General features: G+C 42.3%; 1 protein-coding gene across 4 annotated transcripts; it reads left to right on the top strand.

Annotated features, from left to right (window-relative positions):
- The first annotated feature begins 865 nt into the window (after positions 1-865).
- LOC310752686 (protein regulator of cytokinesis 1-like) lies at positions 866-20115 on the top strand. 4 transcript variants are annotated; one of them, XR_014543006.1, is made up of 12 exons: positions 866-961; positions 2742-2874; positions 4017-4139; positions 5113-5346; positions 6342-6512; positions 7886-8038; positions 9524-9671; positions 9921-10057; positions 11226-11321; positions 12760-12900; positions 14855-15714; positions 16748-20115. XR_014543006.1 is itself a non-coding variant. In XM_083593594.1 (11 exons), the coding sequence occupies exons 1-11, from the start codon at positions 939-941 to the stop codon at positions 14981-14983; spliced, it is 1488 nt and encodes a 495-aa protein (XP_083449720.1). In that variant the 5' UTR covers positions 866-938; the 3' UTR covers positions 14984-20115. The 4 variants fall into 4 exon arrangements, 3 of the variants coding, with proteins under 3 accessions (XP_083449720.1, XP_083449721.1, XP_083449722.1); XM_083593594.1 differs by having other exon boundaries at positions 14855-20115; XM_083593595.1 differs by lacking the exon at positions 866-961 and adding an exon at positions 1259-1377 and having other exon boundaries at positions 14855-20115.
- Positions 20116-23431: the final 3316 nt, after the last annotated feature.

Raw genomic sequence — 23431 nt, 5'->3', positions numbered from 1 at the left:
ATGTATGTAACTCTTTACAATAGCTTTTCAACTAAATTATAAACTTTCCCCATTCTTTATTAAAGAGGTCCTCTTCCTGGTTTCTAATTCTGCCTGTAAGCTTTGCCATCTCGACGTCGTTCATCCGTTTTGTCTGCCCCTCTTCTTTGGTGGGAGTTGTAGACCCTTAGGATCATCTAGTCCAACCCCCTGCAAAACACAGTCCCAGCCAAAGCAGCATGGCTCCATCAGTGCCAGATTTCTGTATAAACTAAGGCAAAATCCCTTATTTTGGCTGCTGATCCCTTATTTTCAAATCTGTAAGTTGACAGCTATGGGAGGCTGCCTTGTCCCCAGTCAAACCCTTGTTGGTCCGCACTGGCTTCCTAAGACGTCACACAGGGATGCTCGCTCAGCCCTACTGGGGGATCGAACCTTTGACCCGCTTTCAGCTCGGATCTATACAGCCTTTCCCTGACCAACCACCCGTTGAACTCAGCGGGATTTACAAGAGTGACGTCGCCTTCTGCCAATCAGGCTTCTGCGCCCCTTTACGTCTCCGCCTTTCACTTCGGCACCGACATCCCCTTTCCCTCCCTCGCTGCTTAGCTTTGAGGGCGGCCAATCAGCGCTTTGCCCACACCCCTTTACGTCACCGCCTTCCACCGTGCGGAGCGGACATCCCCTTTCCCTCTGTTGCTGATTTACGACCAATCAGCGCTTTGCCAAGCTTCCGTGAGCTCCAATAGAGGCGCACGGAGGGGCATTTATGGGGTGGGAAGGAAACGCGCTTCGCCGTGGCCAATGGGAACCGGAGGTGGCTTGTTGATTGCTCAGTCCGAGGTCCAATCAAGAGGCGCGGTGGCGAGAGCCTGTTGCTAGGCGGTTCCTTCGCCGTTTGTTTTGAATTTTGGCGGCGGTTCCTTATTCGGAATTCTTCGTTATTTTAATTACCGGTGATGGCGAAGCCGGCGAGGGAAAGGTGAGAGGGGAAACTGAGGGAAGGAGGAAAGCCGAGGGCCTCAAGGGGACCCGAAGCTGAATGCTGGGAGATTCAGGGCGAAAGGAAGAAAGCTAAAAAGATTTTTTAATTCTCCTTTCAAAAAAAATCCTGAAGCCTTTCTGTTAGGCTTTTTGGTATTTCAATCAACATGATGCCTAAGAGCACTTTTTATGTATGCAACCGCAGCAGCTAGGATTTTAATAGCTAAAAACTGGAAAGACGATTTAATCCCCACAAAAACTGACTGGCAAGCAAGATGATAGAATATTTAGAACTTGGGAGAATAAAAGGAAAATCAAATCAGAAAGTAAAGATTGGGCAATATTCAAAGAATATCTTTTAAAAGCACTGTGATAATGCAGTGCTCCTGACAGGTTTAGATTGCATCTTGAAGGGTAAGGAAACGTTAATAAAAATAATTTCTTTTGGTAAGTAACGGAAGAGAGTAATAATAAAGAAGTGCATATAGAATAATATGGTGTAAAAAGCACAATGAGGTGAGTCGGAAGTTAAAGTGTAATGTCAAAGGATATGTTGTTAGTTAATATCTATGGTTTGTGTATGTTTATTGTTTTGGTCTATATTTGGTGTAATTTTTTTTGTAATAAAGAACTTTTTAAAATAATAATAAAAAAAGAAAGCTTTGCCTTGCGCAGTGAGGCTGTGGAACTCCCTGCCACAGGAGGGGGGTGGTGGCCACTGACTTTGGCGACTTCAAATCAGGGCTAGACAAATTCAGGGAAGGTAATGATGAAGTGTTAGGGAAGGGTGGGAACATGTTGTGCGCCTTCGGGGGTCGTTTGTCCGCCTTTGGTCCTCACCCTGCACTCAGCTCTCACCTGTGGCTCCTAGAAGCTGTCAGAATAAGACGGGCCATGCCCCAGGAACAGCTTTGACTGCCTGGCTAAACCAAATGAGGGCAGCAGGTGAGTCTCAAACCCTCACTGAGTTAGGAGCTGCCCTCCATTCAAAGACAGGATCCAGCGGATTAATAATAATAATAGTAATAATAAAATTTTATTTATACCCCGCCCTCCCCAGCCAAGACCGGGCTCAGGGCGGCTAACAACCAATAATAAAAACAAGTTGATTAAAATACAATTTAAAGTATTAAGATACAATATTAAAACATTAGGATGCAGCCTCTTCACAGGAGGAGAAAGGAAAAAGAAAAAGGGGGAGGGAATCAAACTGATTTCGAGCCAAAGGCCAGGTGGAACAACTCTGTCTTACAGGCCCTGCGAAAAGAAATCAGATCCTGCAGGGCCCTGGTCTCATGAGGCAGAGCGTTCCACCAGGCCGGAGCCAGTGTTGAAAAGGCCCTGGCTCTGGTTGAGGCTAATCTAACTTCCTTAGGGCCCAGGACCTCTAGGGTGTTGTTATGTATGGACCTTAAGGTCCTCCGTGGGGCATACCACGGATTGAGTTGACAAGATCAAGTGTGAGGCCAATGGGCAAGAAGGCAGTTTCTGCGCCTGCTGTCGGGGGAAGTGAGGTGCAGGTGGGGCTCGTCAACCTGGGAAGGTAGCCCATCTAGGAGAAGGGAAAACTCTGATCCTAAACCTTTCAGGAGCTATGTTTGAAACTAACCAGGCGCATTCCGGGCAGATCAGAAACTTACAAAGGGAATGTTTGTGAAGCACAAGTCATGTAATATGGTCGAACAGATGCCGATGTAGGAAACGGAACAAAATCGTGATAGAATGAAAGCAAGGCTTGGAGTTTCTCATGTGCCATTTTCTATTTTATTACTGTACAGTGAGGTTTTGGCCTCCTCCCTAGTGAATAGTGTGACCCAAGCTTTTGGAAAGCTTGTAGACTTATGGAACGAAATGGGTATCAGCAGAGAACTGCAGCTGGAGCGCATGCAGACAGCTAAGGCGCACATTGAGGTATGGAGCAGTGTGTGTGTGATTTGTACTCCAAATGCTCTTAAACAGTTGACTTATTTCAGTTTGTCAATTTATATATTAATGGGTTTTAGGTCCTTCTTTGTGTTTTGTTCCAAATAATATTTTGTTGCTTTAAAGCAGCGGTGTGAGTTTTTGGGAGAAAATTCCAATTTCTAAGTCCGGTGCTCAGACTGTTGCTGGGAGATTAATCTGTTTTGTTTTGTGCTATTTACCATGTGAGTCTTTACATTGACACCCTCCTTCCTGACACTATGACCCAGCTCCCCAAGGAATGAAGGGAGCTGTATTTCAGCAACATCTGGAGGGATGCAGGTTCTTGAGCTAGCAGATCCTGAATCTTTCAATTAAGTTGCAGGCCTTCATATCTTTGCTGACAAAATTAATAATGCTCACTAACTTGCATTGCAAAACTTACATGAGCTGCAGCAGTTGGCTTTTATTTTTGCAGAAGTGACAGTATATTTTGTTCTCTTCCATTTTTACAACAATTGATCCAATGCACAGTTTCTACTTGATTTTGGAGACCTCGGCAGCAAAAATGTAAAGGGCTTACTTAGACAGTCAATGACTGGTCTCTTCCTACATATAAAATGGGTAGGGCTAAATGCAGAGACTAAGAAAATATGGTCCAGGTCCCAAAGCACCTGGTTAAATATTTCCATTTTTCGACCAACCTTACAGTATTTACAAAAGCTATAAGCCAAGCTGTCTGCTGATAGTTATCTGAAACACATCAGTAGATGAAAAGGAATGTGAAGAAAGAACTCATTTTATAGAAACTTCCACCCCCCAGTTTTCTTGATGGCTGGGAGGGGGTTATTTGCTACTGACAAGTTGCTGTGTGTAAACATGGTTTAAAGCCAGCCAGCTAATAATGCAAAAAACAGGAAGCCTCGGGAAGCCTACCAGACCACACTCCAGTTACTGAGTTTGGGAGATGGTAGTTTATATGTCAGAAACACTTCTTCTGTTACAAACTTGAGTGGTGTGTATTTTAAAATGCAGAACATTAATGTGGCACAAATTCTTAATTTAGCTATGGGTACAATGCTTTAATTTGACAGTTAATAAATCTGATAAGGAACTGTACTTACACTACTGTTGTATGGGTTTTTGGATAGACTCTGTTGAATGAAATGATTGAGGAAGAAAGTAATTTGAAAGAAAAAATTGAAAATGACATTGAAATACAGAAGTCTCAGTTGAATATCGTGAGATACGAACTCAAGCTGGACCCCTACCAGGCAAGTTGCTTCACTGCTGCTTATTCCGGATAACAAAGCACAAAGATGTCGCTTAGGTTGCAGTCCTATACTTGATATACCAGGGAGCAACCCTCATTAAGTTCAGTGGTGCTTACATCTGATTAGACTTGTATACAATTACAGTGTTAACGACAATGGGCTGATATCTGCCACCATGACGAGTTTTTGTTATCAGCACTGTTTTCTGTAATTACCATTGCATTTGAAAATGTGGACCTCTTTCTTTGCACGTGTAAGGTTTCTATTGAACACTTGGAATCTCTAGAGCCCTCTGACGGGCATAATTGTAATTAATGTGATTCTTCAGAGCTGCTTTTTACTGTTGTAATGAATTAAGGCTTTCAATATTTGGTCTGGCAGCTGACTGGAAGGTTACTGTTCAAATACAAGTTCTGTTTCGGTACAGACCTGTCAAAATGTGATCTTTGCTCAGTACTGCCACTCACTGTAGTGTCAATACAGACATCCTTCCATTTATGTATGGCGCCAGGAAATAATTAAATGATTTGATTCAAACCTGGAAATGGCGAGAGAGAGCTGGGGAGTCCGTGTGGTTCACAAGGAGACCCTCCCTGGAAACCAAAGAGGATGTCAGTGAGAGCATAGGAAGCCCCAAAGAGACTGGAGGTGCAGCAGGGCTTTGTTTACGCTGCTCAGCCTCCCCATCTACCCACAGCTGATGTGCAGGGTAGCGCAGCAGCAGCAATTTCCTGCATGTCCTCCAGCCTCCTGCCAGCCCCAAAGTTTCAATTATAGTTGTGGGTGTTTTTGGATACAGTATATTTTGTGTGGCTTGAAGAGAGAGCGGCTGAGATGGCATTTGAAAAGGCTTAGAGGGGGCTCCCCACTTTACATGATTTCAGTTATGCGTGCAGGGACCAAATGTAACCCCCGCGTAAGAGAGGGGGACATCTGTACATTTCTGCACCTAACCCTTTGTGACTCTTTACAGGTTGGTGATGGCTTATCCATCATCCAGTTAGAAAAAGAGTTTCGTCTGGCTTTAGAAGGCGCTCTTAAAGAAAAACAAGAGAGGCTGACGAAGTTGAAACAGCTGCAGCTAGAGGAGCAGACACTATGTTCAGAGCTTTACGCTACTCCATACTACATACCGACCGGCAGTGTTCCAAGTTGTTTGCAGCTGGAAGAATTAGACAAACATGTGCAGCAGCTCTTGAAAGTGAAGGTGTAGTACTGACCCCTCCCCCTTTGCATTATTTAAACAGAAACATTGTATTTATTTTTATTTATTGAATTTATATACCCAATATATAGTAAAAATCAGAGGTTCTGATAAGGCTTGCTGGGCTTGGACCCAGGTATGAGCCACAAATGGAGGCATTGTATGGCTTCTGAATATTTCTCTGGTTTGAATTAAAATGTAAGAAGAATTCTCAGCAACTTACACTTTCCTCCTCCCCTCTAGTCAGCCCCTAAATGGTTACTTTTGCAGCCAGGAGACCTGCTGTTGGGGCCTCTAGCTGTGTAAAGAGTTAGAAGTGAAGATAGGGTTGCCACATTTTACAAAGTGGAAATCCAGACAAAAGAGTTGTAGAGTTTTGTTTCGTTTTTGCAAAATCACAAAGAAATTGAAGCTATTTCTGAGGAAGATCTGCAAAATGACACTGCCGCCATGCGTGCGGATTTTCCCAGACATTTCTCCAATTTACGCCCGGACATTGCTTGCGGCTACAGTATTACAGGTATGTCTGGGAAATTCCATATGGCAACCCTAAAACTTGAATTCACTCTGAAATAAATATTTTCCATTGGGAGAGGGGGAGTGATTCAACTAACTTCTAAGCCAGTCTGGTATTAATTATAGGGAGATTCCTCATGCCTACTAAACATGCTGCTTTCTTCTTATCTCCTGGCAAATTGCTTTTGAATGCTTGTTCTAGAAAAATTGCATTTAATTCACATCAGAGATTCATTCTGGTTATCCAGAATTAGCAAATAGCCTTAATCAATAAACGAATCTGTTCATTTTTTGTTGAGCGGGTGAAACTAGTTTGATATTCCTGTGTTGCACTTAAAGTTGGACAGTGTCAGGAATATTGTCAATCTGTTTTGTTGGGTTAAACATGTGATTTTTAGATGTTCTTTATATCTGAGACCTCATGACAGCATTACATTTGAAAGCTGTTTGATCTGACTATTTAAATCATTTTATTTGTTTAGGAGCAAAGATTGAAAGAGTTTTTTAAACTAAGGGGAAAGGTCAGGCAGTATAATAAAGAAATTGGACACACACCAGACGGGACACTGGAAAGTGATATGTTGAGCGATGAAGAAGAATGCATTTGCCTTACAAAGAAAAACCTTGAGGATCTCGAATTGCTTGTTCATCAGGTTGGTCTTTTGAATGTAAAAAAGATGGATTCACATGAATGAGGCTGCTGTTCAGATTGTTTAGCCCACATGAATAGCAGAACCAATATGGTCCTTAAATGATGTTGGGCAAATGCAACAGGTGTGCCATTTATAACCATGGCTTGCAACGTGCAATAAAGGCCTCCAATATGGAGGTATAAGTGCTTTCTTATAGTCAGGCCAATGGGTCTTCTGTAGCTAATAATGCTGCAAGGTGATATGTGTGGGCCATGCAGTGTAATAGTGAATGAGGGTTCCATCTCTATTCTAACTTCCCACTCCCTGCCTTCAGCCATTTGAAATGAGACGGTGGAGCACAGGTTCCCTGTTGGAACTGTTGGGATGCAACTCAGTTTGAACTGGAAGCTGATTTGTCTCCATGGGAAAGAGTAGATAGAGGGAAGAACCTCCAAGTTGCCTAGACTGTCCTTTAACCTGTACTGACCTTCCATCATGTTTTTAGCATTTTTAGACATGTTTTTAGGGTTCCAGACCTCATTTCCTCCTTTTTCTACATCATCACTGGGAAAGGAAACATCCTTGCATCTTCCCTATACAGTTGTACAGTGGTACCTTGGGTTGCGAACGTAATTCGTTCCGGAGGTCCGTTCTTAACCTGAGGCGCACTTTCGTTAATGGGGCCTCCCGCCACTCCGCCGGCGTGCAATTTCTTTTCTCATCCTGGGGCAAAGTTCTCAACCCAAGGTTCGGGCTTAGCAGAGCTTGTAACCTGAAGTGTTTGTAACCCGAAGCGTTTGTAACCGAGGTACCACTGTACCTTGGAAGTCGAACAGAAACTCCTGCAGCCAATCGGAAGCCCCATTGGACGTTTGGCTTCCAAAAGAACATTCGAAAACCGGGACAGTCACTTTGGGTTTTGATTGTTCATGAGCCAAAACGTTCGAGAACTAGGCTGTTCGACATTCAAGGTACGACTGTATGTGTATTTCCTTCAATAAACTTAGCTTCCATCTTTTTCCAAAGTCAAGAGTCTTGGTGTAATTATATCCAGGCTAACGTGTATTCTACTCCAACAGTAATTCAGTGTTCAGTTAAGCTTCCAAGCTGCAAGTTAAATTGAAAACACCAACATTCTCTCCCCCCACCTCCGCCCAATCCGCCCCGGACCACCTCCCCACCTTATAGAACTGGTAATCACAATACTTCATTGCTTAATTTTGGTACCGTGATCAAGATGGAGTGTTGGCATGCACTTTTCTGGAGAAGCTGATGATGCAGTGTTACATCTGGCTTGACTTGCTCTTGAGACTATATGGTACAGTTCACATACCTTGTTGCTGCCTTTTTCATATGGCTGTTTTGTATGAACTGATGTAGATGTGCCTTTGTAGTTGCAGGTCAAGAAAGACTCTCTAATTGCCAGCAGAGATGCTCTGGTGAAAGAGGTGCACGTTTTGTGGGACAGACTTCAACAGCCACAAGAGAAGCAGGAGCAACTCACAATGTTGGCAAGCAGATGCCCTATTTCTGAAGCAATAAAAATGGTAATAGAATCAGAATTCTGATGGCACTGTTCATTAATAATAGGCTGACTACAATGGTCTTTTATGTAATTTACAATACAGAAAGGTAAGAGTCGCTTAAAACTACAGAATCAGACTTCAGTTTAAATTTGTGCTGGATTTTTAAAAAGTCTTCTGTAGGCTCTGGAAGATCAGGGAGGGGGCCTGCCTGACCTCAACTAGAAGGGAATTCCACAAAATTGGGTCCACAATACTGAATTCACAGCTCCTGGTGGATACAAGCCATGAATCTGAGCCATGGGGTTACCGCTAACATTGACTCTGCCCAAGTCCTTGATGATCAGGCAAGGATATATGGGATTAGGCAGTACCTGTGGTATCCTGGACCCACATTGTTAAGGGCCTTGTAAATTAATACAAGAACCTTGAATTTGGTCGTGTAGTATTCAGGCAGTCCATGCAAACCTTGGAGCGCTAAAGTTACATCCCGATGATAGTCATTCCCCATCAACAGTCTAGACATAGTGTTTTGCAGCAGCTGGAGCCTCCAGGTCCAAGAGTAGCCCCACATAGGGCGCATTGCAGTAATCAAGTCTTGAGGTCATCATTGCATGAATCACCATGGCCAGACTTTCCCTGTAGTTGACATACCAGCTATAGCTGGTAAAAGGCACTCCTATTGAAATTAATGGACCTAACTTAAGTCGTGCACATTAATTTCAGTGAGTCTAGTCTGAGTAAAACTTACTTGATTACTACCCAGTGTTTTTCCCCCCAGATGTTGATATTTACTGACTTTACTGCCTGTTTTGTTTCACTGGATCTGCTTTGATGCTAGACCCTCAACAGTTTTCTCTCACCTGCAGTGAGTGGTATTTTAATTTTGAAGCTTCTGAAATAGCAGCTGCATGTGTTTATTTAAAATATTTCTTCTTCAGATACATTAATATGAGATGTATGTAGTTGCTTAAAACTATAGAATCAAGCTTCAGTTAAAATACCTGCTGGGTTAAAAGAAAAGTTGCCCAGAGAAGGGTCTTTCCAGAAGACATAGGCAGGAAAAGGCACATTTTCAGGCATTTGAACCCAAAGCTATTTAGGGCTTTAAAGTTAAGTAGTAGTACCTTAAATTGGATAATGCAGGAGCCTTCTCATTTTACTGTCTGGAGCTAACATCTTGCTCTAATGTATTTTGAGTGTGTGGTCTTATTCTAAGCTCAGCTGACACGGAAGCATTAAATTTAAGTGTGGAGGAAATGGCCATTTAAAAAAAAAAAGTTCTAAAGAGTTAATTGTATTCTACGTGAATGCCTCTGGGTGTCAAACTGACAGTCAGATCAGATTACTCCAGTTTCAGGAATATCCTCTGCGTACGTCACTGCTACAGCCTTTGCTGTAACAAATTTATAGTCATGGAGAAGTCTGAGTAATTGTCTGGAAACAGTGAAAGCAAGATCTTCATTGCCAAATGCAATAACCATGAGATACTTGTTTTGTTTTCATTAGTGGGAAGAGGAGTTGGAGAACCTGGAAGTGCTGAAGAAGGAAAGTTTAAAACAAATTACTTTCAGAGTCAGGCAAGAACTTCATGATTTCTGGGGGAAATGCTTTTATTCTGAGGAACAAAGAGCTGCGTTTCAGCCCTTTTTAAGTGGTAATTCCTTACATCTTATATCTTTCAAATACAAACCTGTATTTTGTGTCTACTTATGACTAAAGACGGGTAAAACTATTTTTTGTCATAATTTTAAAAACGGAATGTCTGGTTGATGAGGCAAAATTCTGTTAAATCGTCTAGGGCTGGGTCACAGTGAAAGTGCTTAGTCGCTATTTGATCCTCATCTTGTAGTTGCAGTCATGCCATGTCCCTAATGAAACCTTAACTCTTGTTTTCTTGCTTTAGATAATTTCTCTGAAGAGTTGTTGAGTCAACACGATGAAGAACTTTTGAGAATAAAAGACGTTTATGAGAAAAACAAACACCTATATGATAATGTTCACAAATGGAATGCCATCGGGGAGCGTTTGGGTGAACTGGAGGTCAGAAGTACTGAATGCTTATGTTATCTCACTGCAGAGAGGGAAACATGAAGCTGTTTTTAGATATGGGTGAAATCTAGGTGAGCACCAGACACAAGATTCGATTTGTATCTGAAGCTTTGGGTAGAGGCCCAATCTGTTTTGGAGCTCCTGTTTGGTTTCGGGACCAAGATACAGTGGTACCTTGGTTTATGAACTCAATCCGTTCCAGAAGTCCGTTCTTAAACCAAAGCGTTCTTATACCAAGGCGTGCTTTCCCATAGCAGCGGGGGACTCAACTTACAAATGGAACACACTCAACAGGAAGCAGAACATGTTCTTATTCCAAGGCAAAGTTCACAAACCAAAACACCTACTTCCGGGTTTGCAGCGTTCTTAATACAAGTTGTTCATAAACTAAGCTTTTCTTAAACCCAAGGTACCACTGATCTGTTAAAAACGAAACTGCCTCCCACCCCACCTCTATCTGTTGGAGGTTTTAAAGCAGACATTGGGTGGCCAATTATGATTATAATGGGAATCTAAAACTGGATTGCTCCCCTTCCACAGAAGTGGATGAAATGAGCAGGCATGGTGCCCCTGCAGGATGGATTAACACTCCCAAATTGTAGGCAAATACAACAAAAGGAGCAAATGAGTGAAAGCTAGCCAACGGAACAGTGCACTTGTTCAGAAGTGACCATTTGACACAACTGTCAGAAACGTACAGCTTCTATACTGTATAGACACAAGGATACTAGGATGATACGAGCCCACCCATCATTCGCTGATAAATGCATAAAGCAGCTGTGCAATGTTATTTGCTTGACTTCAAAGGAACTGACATATGCTACTGAGCCACAAATACCCTCATACTTGGTACTTTGAAAGGATAATCTTTTGTCTGCCTGGGCTTGTACTAGAATAAGAGCCACAATCTGACTCGGAATGGCAAGATTCTTCTGAATGTCTGCTTCAGGTTTTTGCTCTAGGAGGCTTAGTTTGGTCAGAATCGAGTGTATACGCTTCCAGAGTTAATGCTAGATACATTACTTCTGGTGAATGAGCCACCATAGCCACTAGAGAGCTGTGAAAAATTTGTCTCCTGGGCTTTTAGACTCGTCCACCCATGTACTATAGGTAAGCAATCAGTTACTTAATGTGTAACCTGTTTTCCTTCTGTATTCAGAAAAAATCAACAGATCCAAGCAGACTTCTAAACAGAGGGGGTACCTTACTCAAAGAGGAAAGGGAAAGATCAAAGCTTCAAAAACAATTGTTAAAGGTAAGTCCCAGGGCCATTTTTGTGTAGTTTCCATCCATTTTGGATGAAATTTGGTGCCTGATCCACATGAACACACCTAAGTAAAACAATAGACGTAATCCCTTATTGACTAACACTCCTTGGCAAAACCGTTCTAACATGTAGATAATGCTTTCATCTCATAAACTTTGGAAGTATTTTCTGTGCATATAAAGTTGCCTCTGGAAAGCACATTGATGACACCTCAAATTTGAGGTCCAAATGACTCCAGGTTCTTAGCATGCTTGATCGTTTCTTGGCTGATCTAGCTAACGTCTCTAATATTGTAGAGGAAAGTGAATTGTTCAGCTGCAAACGGAGTTGGAAGAGTGCCTTGAATAGTGGCAGTGTGAAGTTTAAAGTCTTTCTGAAATTGACTAAACTGGTTGTCAGTTCAAGGTTGAAATTTTAAGTCCAAACCACCTTCCTGGTATAGACTGAGCATGTTGGCTATTTGCAGATTAGTTGCACTGCAGAAAGCGTGCTGGGGAGACCACACATTACAAGGAACGCAAAATAACTTTAGCTAGGTTTTAATAACAAAAACTCCTTTTACACTAAATATATCAACAAGCATGACCCAACCACCAACCCATCCCCCAGGGTACTGAGAGAGCTAGGTGCTGCTCTTTATATACTACAGTGGTACCTCGAGTTACATACACTTCAGGTTACATATGCTTCAGGTTACACACTCCGCTAACCTAAATAGTGCTTCAGGATAAGAACAGAAATTGGGCTCTGGCGGCGCAGAGGCAGCAGGAGGCCCCATTAGCTAAAGTAGTGCTTCAGGTTAAGAACAGTTTCAGGTTAAGAATAGACTTCCAGAACGAATTAAGTACTTAACCCGAGGTATGCACAGTTGCTGACACAGCTTAATTAACACAATTTAACAGCACCTGCTATACTGCTTCACAGCTGTAAAACTGGGTCATGTTGTTTGCTCTGGCCCTTAAAGAAATATACGTCTTGTGGAACAATAATGAACCTTCAAATTTAAAGAGACCATTCAACAGAGCATATTGTTTAGCTCTTCAGAGGAGATGCTGCTGGTCATTCCATGACCTGTGAATTGTGACAAGTTGGCCTTCTCTGTGATAGCACACACTCTGGAGTGCCCTCCCTTGGGTAATTTGTGAGATGGAAACAGTAATGACCTCCGAATGCCTTGTGAAAACGGGCTTGCTCAAGGTTTATTCAAGCTTCACTCAAGCTTTCCTGACTCTTTTAAGTTTTATTTTATTTTTGTTTTGTATACTGCTTAGTTTTTATTAAGGTATAAAGTTGTGCTTTATTTTTATTTCCCTTTTAATTTAGTTTTTAGGAAATGTTACATTTATATTTTTAGGTGAACTGCATTGAGATTTTTATTAAATAGTATGATTTTTTATTTTTAAAAAAACTTATTTGCCAAAACTAGTTGGGGGAAGAACTGAAGAAAGATACTGAAGACTGGGAGAAGGAAAACAACTCACACTTCCTTGTTAATAACCAGAGGTTTCTGGACTCCATGGCCCTGCAATTGCAGCACCACAAAATTAAGAAAGATCAACCCAAAATTGTAAGTTTTGCGTGTGAGTCACTTAATTCAGCACATTATTTATTTGATAAAAATGTGACTGCCGTGTTTGGAATGTGTTGTCAATTCTTTACTAAATAATGACTGTGCCTTATTGACTCTGTCTGCCATGTTCTCTTTGGTGTGCTCTCACTTTCCTCTGGTTGCTGTTGCAAAGTTAGTCACTTAAGCTAGGATCTAGCCAGCATTTGAAGCTAGTTACAAATTCAAAGCTAATTCTGGCTAGCACAAAATGTGGTTCATCAGCAATGTTTACAACTGAGGGAGAAGGAACGCATGATCCAGCAGTCTAGTCCCCCATCCAAATGACAGCAGATGTTCTATATACATCGCAGACCATGTCATAATTGTGTGTCTTGTCTGTATAACGACCTGGCAAACTGGTTGGGTCTAGATTTGCAGCACAGAACCATTACATTTCCCCCACAAAATAATCAATGGAGTGCTTGAATGTTAGCCTATGATGGCGTTCTTTCCCAGCCTTGCAGGAGTGCCTGGTGGGAAGAGGGAAGCTTGACAGCAGGGATGTGGTGGTGATGCTGCCGCCGCCGCCATGTGTGGAAAGCAGACAGTCTCTGGGGCACTTTTTCCCCCGCGGCGCCATTTTTTCTCTCGCCGCGGGGACCGACTTCCGGGGTCTTGTTGTCTGGGCAGCCCAGGACCTCCAGACACACTGCCCAGGTCTGTGCCCTGGGGAGGTCATTTCAGTGCTGCTTCACCCCCGGAGGTGCACTCCAATGTTGATCCTTGCCACCCAAGGACAGAGCTTGTACAAAACAATAAGGTTGTCAGGGGAGAGCATAGCAGTGCCAGCAAGACATGCTTAACTGTTCAGAATATGTGGAATGCAAAAGTTGAAACATCACTGGGTGTGCATTGGCTGCTTAGAAACCTGTGAAAAGCAGCTACTGGTCCTATTTTACAAGTGCTGAGCACTAAATATAAGTGCCACACTTTCTACAAATTCTCAAGGGTGGACTGGTTATGGATCACTCATTTATCAACTGTGGGCTGCAAATGTATGTGGACCAGCAGCCTTCATGCTTGCAGTATTTCTTTTTACTGTCTCTGGGGACTTTCAGATAATAATAATAATAATAATAATAATAATAATAATAATATAAAAATACTTATATCCCGCCCATCTGGCTGGGTTTCCATAGCCACTCTGTGCAGCTTCCAACAAGAGATTAAAAATACAATAAAACATTAGTCATTAAAAACGTCCCTAAACTTCCCTAAACAGGGCTGCTAAAGTTAGATAGATAAGATAAACTTTATTTGCATTAGCCAACGGCCATAGCAACATAAAACAAGCAATATATACAAATAAAATAGTTAGATAGTTGTTTATTTCCTTGACATCTGATGGGAGGGCATTCCGCAGGGTGGGGGCCACTACCAAGAAGGCCCTCTGCCTGGTTCCCTGTAGCTTGGCTTTTCGCAGTGAGGGAACTGCCAGAAGTCCCTCGGAGCTGGACCTCAACATCTGGGCTGAACGATGGGGGTGGAGACGCTTCTTCAGGTATACTGGGCCAAGGCCGTTTAGGGCTTTAAAGGTCAGCACCAACACTTTGAATTGTGCTCAGAAATGTACTGGGAGCCAATGTAGGTCTTTCAAGACCGGTGTTATGTGGCCTCTGCGGCCGCTCCCATTCACTAGTCTAGCTGGATTCTGGATTAGTTGCAGTTTCCAGGTCACCTTCAAAGGTAGCCCCATCTTTGGGGCTACCTTTGAAATACTGAACATCTCTTGGAAGTATCAGGGTGGAGCTTTTGCTCGGTAGGGCTGTAGGGCTCTTTCTTAGTTAGCTGCTGCTCCAATGTAGAAAGAGGCAACAGAGAACTTACCGAAGAACTGCATTATTGTTTAACAGAGTTAAAGCAACATTTATTTCTCTCTTTTTTTTCTTTCTTTTCTTTTCTTTTTTTGCAGTCATTGAAGAGGGATGAATGTGGAACTCCCAAATCAGCTACTAAAAGACCTGCAGGAGGTGTGACCATGCCACCTCCTAGCAAGATGCGGAAAGTAAATAATCTTTTGGTCCAACAGGCAATCATCTGATAGAAATTGTGTGCATGCTTTGAAGCCAAAATACAAATAGCCCTATTCAACTAGCTTGCATCAGCCAGAAGCAAAGTACTGTAATGACAACTTGCCTTATTTTATTTGACAGAACCCCTGTATGTGTGTATGGGAAATTCACCCGGAAGACAAAAATGTATCAAGGAGTTAGTGATCTGCCATGGTTACCCTTCCTGCCTCTGTTCCTTCCCCTTCCCTCACTCTTGTTAAGTTTTTTGATGGTGTGAGAACAGTCTTTAATGTCCTGAAGATTGGGAGGAGGTGAAGCCAGGGGTGTAGGAAGGCTTCCAACAAGAGATTAAAAATGCATTAAAATGTCACACATTAAAAACTTCCCTAAACTGGGCTGCCTTCAGATGCCTTCTAAATGTCAGGTAGTTGTTTATCTCTTTGACATCTGATGGGAGGGTGTTCTACGGGGTGAGCACTACTACCAAGAAGGCCCTCTGCCTGGTTCCCTGTAGCTTTTGCTTCTTTCAGTGAGTTATAATTTTTACAAGTATACATCAGATAAAAACTATGACTCTCCAGACTTCTCACCATCCCCTCCATGAGTCCTATTATCATTTTCAACTGCATATCATCCATATTTTAGGTCTATCCATATTATCCAACATTACAAATCCTGCTGATGTTTCCATTTGCTTACAGTGGCCTCTTAAATAAGTTATAAATCTTTCCCATTCTTTCTTGAAACTTTTGTCTGCTTGGTTTCTAAGTTTCCCGGTCAGTTTTGCCATTTCGGCACAGTCCAACAGCTTAATTTGCCATTCTTCTCTAGTAAGGACTCTTATCTTCTTTCCATCTCTGGGCAAAAGCATCCGTACGGCAGTTGTTGTGTACATAACAAGTCTTTTCTGCTCCTTTGGAATCTCGGTACCTACGATTCCTAATTAAAAAAAGCTTCTGGTTTCCTTATAAAAGTTATTTGATAACATTATTTTCATTTCGTTATATATCATTTACCAGAATGCTTTTACAACCTTACACGTCCACCACATATGATAAAAGGTACCTCCTTGTTCTTTACCTTTCCAAGAAATATTCGTTCTTGTCTTATACATTTTTGCTAGTTTAGTAGGAGTCAGATAGCACCTATACATCAATTTCATGTAATATTTTTTCAACGTACAACATGCTGAAAATTTTTAATCCATTTTCATAACCTTTCCCAATCAAAACATTGGGTATTATGCCCCAAATCCCTCGCCCAGTGTATCATCAGGTGGCATAATATAAAAATAAAATATTAAAATCACTTAATGCTATTTACAATCTGGATAATAGGATAGGTCCTTAAAAAAATGTATCTTGGGTGTCAGGCTGGGGTACAGAGGTTTGTCTTCAGCATATGGTGGCACAGATGCCCCTCAGTGGGGAGGGAATTCCACAGCTCAGCTATTACAGAGAATGCCCTCTCCTAGGCTGCCAGCAGGGAAACAACCAAGAAGGTGCTTCTCTACTCAGATCAGCCCCAGCGTGCATGCCCAGTGGTCTGATTTTGGAAGATGCTGATCAGTTACATCTGGAGTGGCAGATTATCTACTCATTGCTTTAGGATTGCAGATCATGACCGCAAAGGGTTCAAGGGAATTGAACAGCATGCCTTGTCTCAGGTTCAGATGTGAATTTTTTAGTAGTATTGTGGAGACTGCAGAGGTAAGCCTCATTCTCCGTTTGTTGTGAAAGATGCAGGGCTTCTGTCGTCCTACCACCCGGGAAAGCGGGGATCGTGTGACCTAGATTGGGACATTGAGTCAGGGACTCCCCACTTCTTTCCCTGGTTTCCCCTCAAACAGAGCCTTTTATTTTAGCCCTGGCTGCTGCATATAATTGGGTATCTGTATTACAGCTATGTTGCAGCTTCCTCTAGGGAGGGTGATGTCCAATTTCATATCGTGAACACCAGATGGCAGTGCATCATAAAGAAAGCCTTTCCCACAAACATATCCCTCAAATAAATCTGTATGGCAGCCATGCGTTTTGACCATGAAGCACTAGAGATGTTTCCCTCCGTGGAGACACCCTTTGGGGAAAGTGCTACAGCACATGCGTCTTCCTAGCCTCAGCCGCTTTTGCTTTTCCCCGCTTCCCCAGACATTGTGTGCTTGTGTGCATCCACAGTTGGATGTGTCTTTCACTCCAAATGGAGAACGAAACACTGAACACCTAGCAATGAATATGCTGTCTGCTTTGATGAAACGAAAGTATTGTTATGGGAATTCTAAGGACTTATGCATGTGTTTGCCTTGTACATTTATGAATGTTTATTACACACACTACACTTGATCTTAGCCAAAAGGCCGAGTATATAAGTATATAAACCACGTGTCTGAAACAGTACAGGAGAACAATCCTGAATCCATTTTGACTCTCAAATAATATCTTCAGTAAGGAAGGAAATGGGAAAGCCTCCCCCATTGTCTCTTTGCTCACAAATCCTGCCTTCAGGGCATATTTGTGTATGAATAGGGTGAGCCTGTGAACTGGATTCAGGAACTAAGTATTTAGCATCTCAAAAGGAATGGCCAGGTTGCCCAAGTAAAGCAATCAGTGACCATTATCAGTATCCTGCCAAACAGGATTTGTGTTGTAGACTGCCCCCTTCAGTGATGTGTGTATGATGTTTTGGAGGGTGGTCTCAAGGTAAAGGGACACGGGTGGCGCTGTGGGTTAAACCACAGAGCCTAGGACTTGCTGATCAGAAGGTCGGCGGTTCAAATCCCCGCGACGGGGTGAGCTCCCGTTGCTCGGTCCCTGCTCCTATCAATCTAGCAGTTCAAAAGCACCTCAAAGTGCAAGTCAATAAATAGGTACCACTCCGGCAGGAAGGTAAATGGCGTTTCTGTGCGCTGCTCTGGTTCGCCAGAAGCGGCTTAGTCATGCTGGCCACGACCCGGAAGCTGTACGCCGGTTCCCTCAGCCAATAAAGCGAGATGAGCGCCGCAACCCCAGAGTCGGTCACGACCGGACCTAATGGTCAGGAGTCCCTTTACCTTACCTCGAGGTACAGGGTGGGCAATTTCAAAAGTCTATATCAGGGCTTGCACACCATTGTTCGGGGTTCCCCTCCTGACTTCAGCATGTGGTTGTGAGCACCCTGTGGCAACAGTATAATAAAGATCATGCTTACTAGCTGCTTTGCTTCTCAATATTCTCTGGTTGGCCTCTGTTATTTTCTCCTTTCGATAGGAACCTACTTAAGGACTCTATATGGGCTCTTGGATACCCAATAAGGGGAAAGGAGCAGTTTTTTCTTATGAGAGTATCCATGGCGCATCTATCTCACAAGCAGCTGACATACAGTTGGTTCTGTTTGAGGTTGTACATGCAGGTACTTAAACTGCTGTGCTTGATTTGCGCTAGTGTTGAAATCTAACCCACATGATCCCTGTCTCCCTGGGTGGTGGTGGTGGTTGTTCTTGTTGTTTAGTCGTGTCCCACTCTTCGTGACCCCATGGACCAGAGCACACCAGGCACTCCTGTCTTCCACTGCCTCCCGCAGTTTGGTCAAACTCATGCTGGTAGCTTTGAGAACACTGTCCAACCATCTCGTCCTCTGTCGTCCCCTTCTCCTTGTGCCCTCCATCTTTCCCAGCATCAGGGTCTTTTCCAGGGAGTCTTCCCTTCTCATGAGGTGGCCAAAGTCTTGGAGCCTCAGCTTCACGATCTGGCCTTCCAGTGAGCACTCAGGGCTGATTTCCTTAAGAATGGATAGTTTTGATCTTCTTGCAGTCCATGGGACTCTCAAGAGTCTCCTCCAGCACCATAATTCAAAAGCATCAATTCTTCGGCGATCAGCCTTCTTTATGGTTCAGCTCTCACTTCCATACATCACTACTGGGAAAACCATAGCTTTAACTATACGGACCTTTGTTGGCAAGGTGATGTCTCTACTTTTTAAGATGCTGTCTAGGTTTGTCATTGCTTTTCTCCCAAGAAGCAGGCGTCTTTTAATTTCGTGGCTGCTGTCACCATCTGCAGTGATCATGGGTGGTAGGAAGAGACAATCCCACACTGGGTGCCTCAGTCATATCAAACCAGAAAGAATCTTCATGGAAACTGCCAGATGTTCTGATCCAAAGATACCAGATAACTCTTGCTGGTTCATATGTGTACAGTACTACTGTGGTTTGGGAAATAAGCAGCGAACTCTTGGATGCACAGACTTAAGCTGGCCTTGATACCTAGGTTGGGAGGTTAGGGCATGACCCCGCCCCTGAATTTTTAAGTATTTAAAAAATAGGAATGTGAGTGTGAAGCTATTAGAAGCCTGTAATTGTCAGATTCAAGGTGTCTTGACAAATCTGAAAATATTTTCATCTAAGTTCATACTAGAATTGAAAGCTCAGCGTGAAGTCTTTATAAGCTTCATTTTTCTGAGGTTAAATAGAAGCTGTAATTTTACTCCGCATGCTTTGCACTGACTGTCTTTTGGAAACAACACTTGTTCCTATGTTAATGCAGCTGCTTGTCTTAGTTAGGTTAGAGACTTCAACCAACAAAGACAGGATTCTTCATAGTATAGTCTCATATCTAGCAGGGAAAAACCTCTTTCTTTTGCATCTATCAGTATTTTATATTTTATTCTCAGGTTTTTCCCTTGCCAAATATATTTTGAAATATATTTTTGCCATACGTTGAAACAATCTGTCTTGTCAATCACCATTCAGAGAACCTTCTGTTGAAAAGACTGGATCCCTGACTACAATTCATGCAAGGGATCTAGAACGGCAATGCTACGCACACTTCCTAAGGCATAAGCCCCAGTTAATACAGTCAGACTTAACTTCCAAGCAAACACTCCTAGTGTTGTGCTGCAAAATGAACTTCCGTTTAGAAACAAGACTTTTGTAAATCTTGATTATGTACCGTGATTATGGCAATGAGTTGACATGAGTAGAGCTACTCTGTGCTGATAGCTTTTTGTGCTTGGTTGTTTTTAAGATTGAAATTATTTTTAAACAGCTGCCTTGTAGACTTCTTAAATGGGATTGGGATTGTAAATGGTTTTTTAAATTTAAATTAAGCACTATAAATGGAATAACATTTTGGAAAGCAAGATTTTATTAACTCTGCAGTTACTTAAATAAAAAGCTACGCTAGCAAAATTGTATCCCTGTGATCATTTCACTTAATACAATGAGGAATATGAGAGAAGACAACCCCTTTGGCTGCTCTTGACAATGTGTGGGGATCATTATAGTTCAACAGCTGTACTACTGATTGCTCGACCAGAAGATTGGGCTAACAGGCTTAAATACTGCAAGCAGTGACACTCGGTAAGTCCATTTTACTGTACTTGATATTCTGTTTTGTTAATGGTTTGCACTTGTCTTTGCCAGGGCAGATGAAATACATTTTTATCAAGCGTGTTGATAGAATAGAAAATAATGTGGCCAACAGTGCAATCCTACTCTTATTAAATGGGCTTACTTCCAGATGACCGGGCATCAATTAAAGCCTAAACTAATAAATAGGGTTACAACACTAACAGTGCAATCCCTTGCATATTTTGTCAGAAATCAGTTCCAATGTGTCTAGGGAGCTTTCTGTGTACAGCACAATCTGTTTGTAAGCTCCACTGGACCCAGTAAAAATCTAAGTAAATATGCATAGGCTTCTGCGGTCAATCAATTTAATCAAATGGATAATTCAAATATATTTCACTACAAAGGGGTATGAGGTCCTGCTAAATCAGGAAGCACTTTCAAACTTTTTTTTTTTTTAAGGTTTGGATTGCCAGAGAAATGGAGGTGGCAGGAGTGGCCCATCTGCGCATCGCATTAAAATAATAATGTATTTTTACCCCACCCATCTGGCTGGGTTTCCCCAGCCACTCTGGGCAGCTCCCAACAGAATATTAAAAACACAATAAAACATCAAACATAAGAAACTTCCCTAAGCAGGGCTACCTTCAGATATCTTCTAAAAGTCAGATAGTTGTTTTATTTCCTTGACATCTGACGGGAGGGCGTTCCACAGGGAGGGCGCCACTACCGAGAAGGCCCTCTGCCTGGTTCCCTGTAACCTCACTTCGTGCAGAGAGGGAACTGCCAGAAGGCCCTCGGAGCTGGACCTCAGTGTCCGGGCTGAACGATGGGGGTGGAGACGTGTTTTTCAGTGATTTTGTTTTCCACCATATACAGACTGACTGAGATATTTGAGAAAGATTTCTTTAATTCTGCAACAGCCCTACTAATTTCCCTGCAAGCTCGAGGGCAAGGGAGAAGTTACTGCTCACCATCCCAATCGCAGCAGTCATCCAGATGGAGGCATTCATCGTCCTCACTTTGAACCCACTGCAATTGGAAGTATGGGCTCTTGCTTGGGCAGCAGGAAAAGAGAGGGTGCAAGTGTTAGATATGTGGGGCAGAAGGACTGTTCATGTACGCCACAACAGCTGCGAGAATGCTTCTAGCCCAGAGATGGAAAGAAGGAGAATTACCGACCAGAGAAGAATGGCAGACTTAGTTAATGGAGGATGCAGAGATGGCAAGACTGATCGGAAAGATCAGGAACCAGGAAGATCAAGTATTTTTTAAAGACTGGACTAACTTTTTAACATATTTAAAAGACCACTGTAAACAGTTAAAATCACTGGAAACTTGTAATGTGAAAAGATCTTTGGATAGTATGAAAATATAACAGATAACGGTAAAAGATGCAGAAAAAGATAAAATAATTTATTTTCATTGAAAATGGAACCCAGGGAGGGAGGGAAGGTCCGAACATTATTTTAATGTTTTGAAATGGTTAGTTAAAAATGTATAAAATTATGTAAGACCTCTCTATATATACATATACTATATATAATCCATTCCTTACTTGCACAACACTTTTTTGGGGGGCGGGGGGAGAATAGACTTTGCAACAGCAAGGTGAGCACCTTGGCCTAGCAGAGACCAGCTACAGCAGTGGTTGGCTTTAGAGAAATCCTGAATTATTATTTTTTAAAGAAATGGATATGGAATAGTCTCCCTATCTCATCCCCAAATATTTCACCTAATGGTTACCTTTACCTTTAAAATTTAGGCAGATGGGTGAGAAGGTGACAATCCATTGCAGCAGCTTTTACACTGGTGCATAGATATGGGTGGAATCTAATCTACATAATTAAAAGCTGCAAGTGGATTTTTAAGACTAGGATTCTATGGAAGCAAATGCAAGAGTGCTCTGTCAATAGAGACCTGCAGGCTCCTTTGGTGTCTACTTTTAAGCACATGCCAAAAACTTTTCTATTCCTCCAGGCAATTAAAAATGCATCCTTTGACTATGGTTAATTGACATCTTAGTGATGTATGGAAGTGAGAGCTGGACCATAAAGAAGGCTGATCGCCAAAGAATTGATGCTTTTGAATTATGGTGCTGGAGGAGACTCTTGAGAGTCCCATGGACTGCAAGAAGATCAAACCTCTCCATTCTGAAGGACATCAGCCCTGAGTGCTCACTGGAAGGACAGATCCTGAAGCTGAGGCTCCAAGACTTTGGCCACCTCATGAGAAGAGAAGACTCCCTGGAAAAGACCCTGATGTTGGGAAAGGTGGAGGGCACAAGGAGAAGAGGACGACAGAGGACGAGATGGTTGGACAGTGTTCTCGAGGCTACAAACATGGGTCTGACCAAACTGCGGGAGGCAGTGGAAGACAGGAATGCCTGGCGTGCTCTGGTCCATGGGGTCACGAAGAGTCGGACACGACTAAACGACTAACCAACAACAACAACAAATTGACATCTGTTTAAACTTTTAAATGGATTTTATGGTACAATGTTATGTTTTATTTCTGTAAATAACTTTAATGTATTTTTAATGATACAGCGGTATATAAATATATTTATAAATAAATGAGTGTTTCCACAAACAGGGAGCGGGATCGTAGTTCTTGAAGCACGCATGGTAGAAAACACAACAAGTAGTTAGAATGCACGAGTTCACTTCAAGTTTAATAGTCCACAGACTTTCAAAGTCCAAAAAAACAAGCATTTGGTTCCACTCAATGGGTGTGTACGCTCTAAAAAATACAGAATGGCTCACTAACAATGCAGGTTTTCATCGTTAAAATGTTTGAACAGCATTTGAATAACCAGTACCCTGTAGTAATTCTGTAAAAAGTTACTTAATGGGGTTGTGAAGGTTGTGTAATAGAAGCTTTGCAAGACTCCGTTACATAAGGTTTTGTATCCATGACTATGGAAGTCAGAAACCACTAAAGAATTTCCTGTGAAGGGGACAATGATCAAAGGACAAACTGATCATTTAATCTCTATGATAAAGTTACAAGATTTGTATAGTATGTCTTCTAATTCTTCACTAGCATATGCAATTTGCATAAGCTGCTTTCTGAAATAGCGGAGGGCGGCACATTGAAGCAAATGAATGTAAATGTTTTCTTGTAGTTTGGGTCAAATTATGTTCTCAAGTAATTA

This window comes from Podarcis filfolensis, assembly GCF_964270895.1.
Source record: "Podarcis filfolensis genome assembly, chromosome: 17".
Taxonomy (NCBI): Eukaryota; Metazoa; Chordata; class Lepidosauria; order Squamata; family Lacertidae; genus Podarcis; species Podarcis filfolensis.
This window is presented reverse-complemented; position numbering and strand designations above follow the sequence as displayed.

Bases quoted from the DNA above. Each gene is read 5' to 3' on its own strand.
- LOC310752686 (XM_083593594.1), top strand. From the start codon at position 939: ATGGCGAAGCCGGCGAGGGAAAG. The intron at 5,347-6,341 runs GTGTAGTACTGA...TTATTTGTTTAG, and splicing joins AGCAGCTCTTGAAAGTGAAG to GAGCAAAGATTGAAAGAGTT. The intron at 9,672-9,920 runs GTAATTCCTTAC...TTCTTGCTTTAG, and splicing joins GTTTCAGCCCTTTTTAAGTG to ATAATTTCTCTGAAGAGTTG.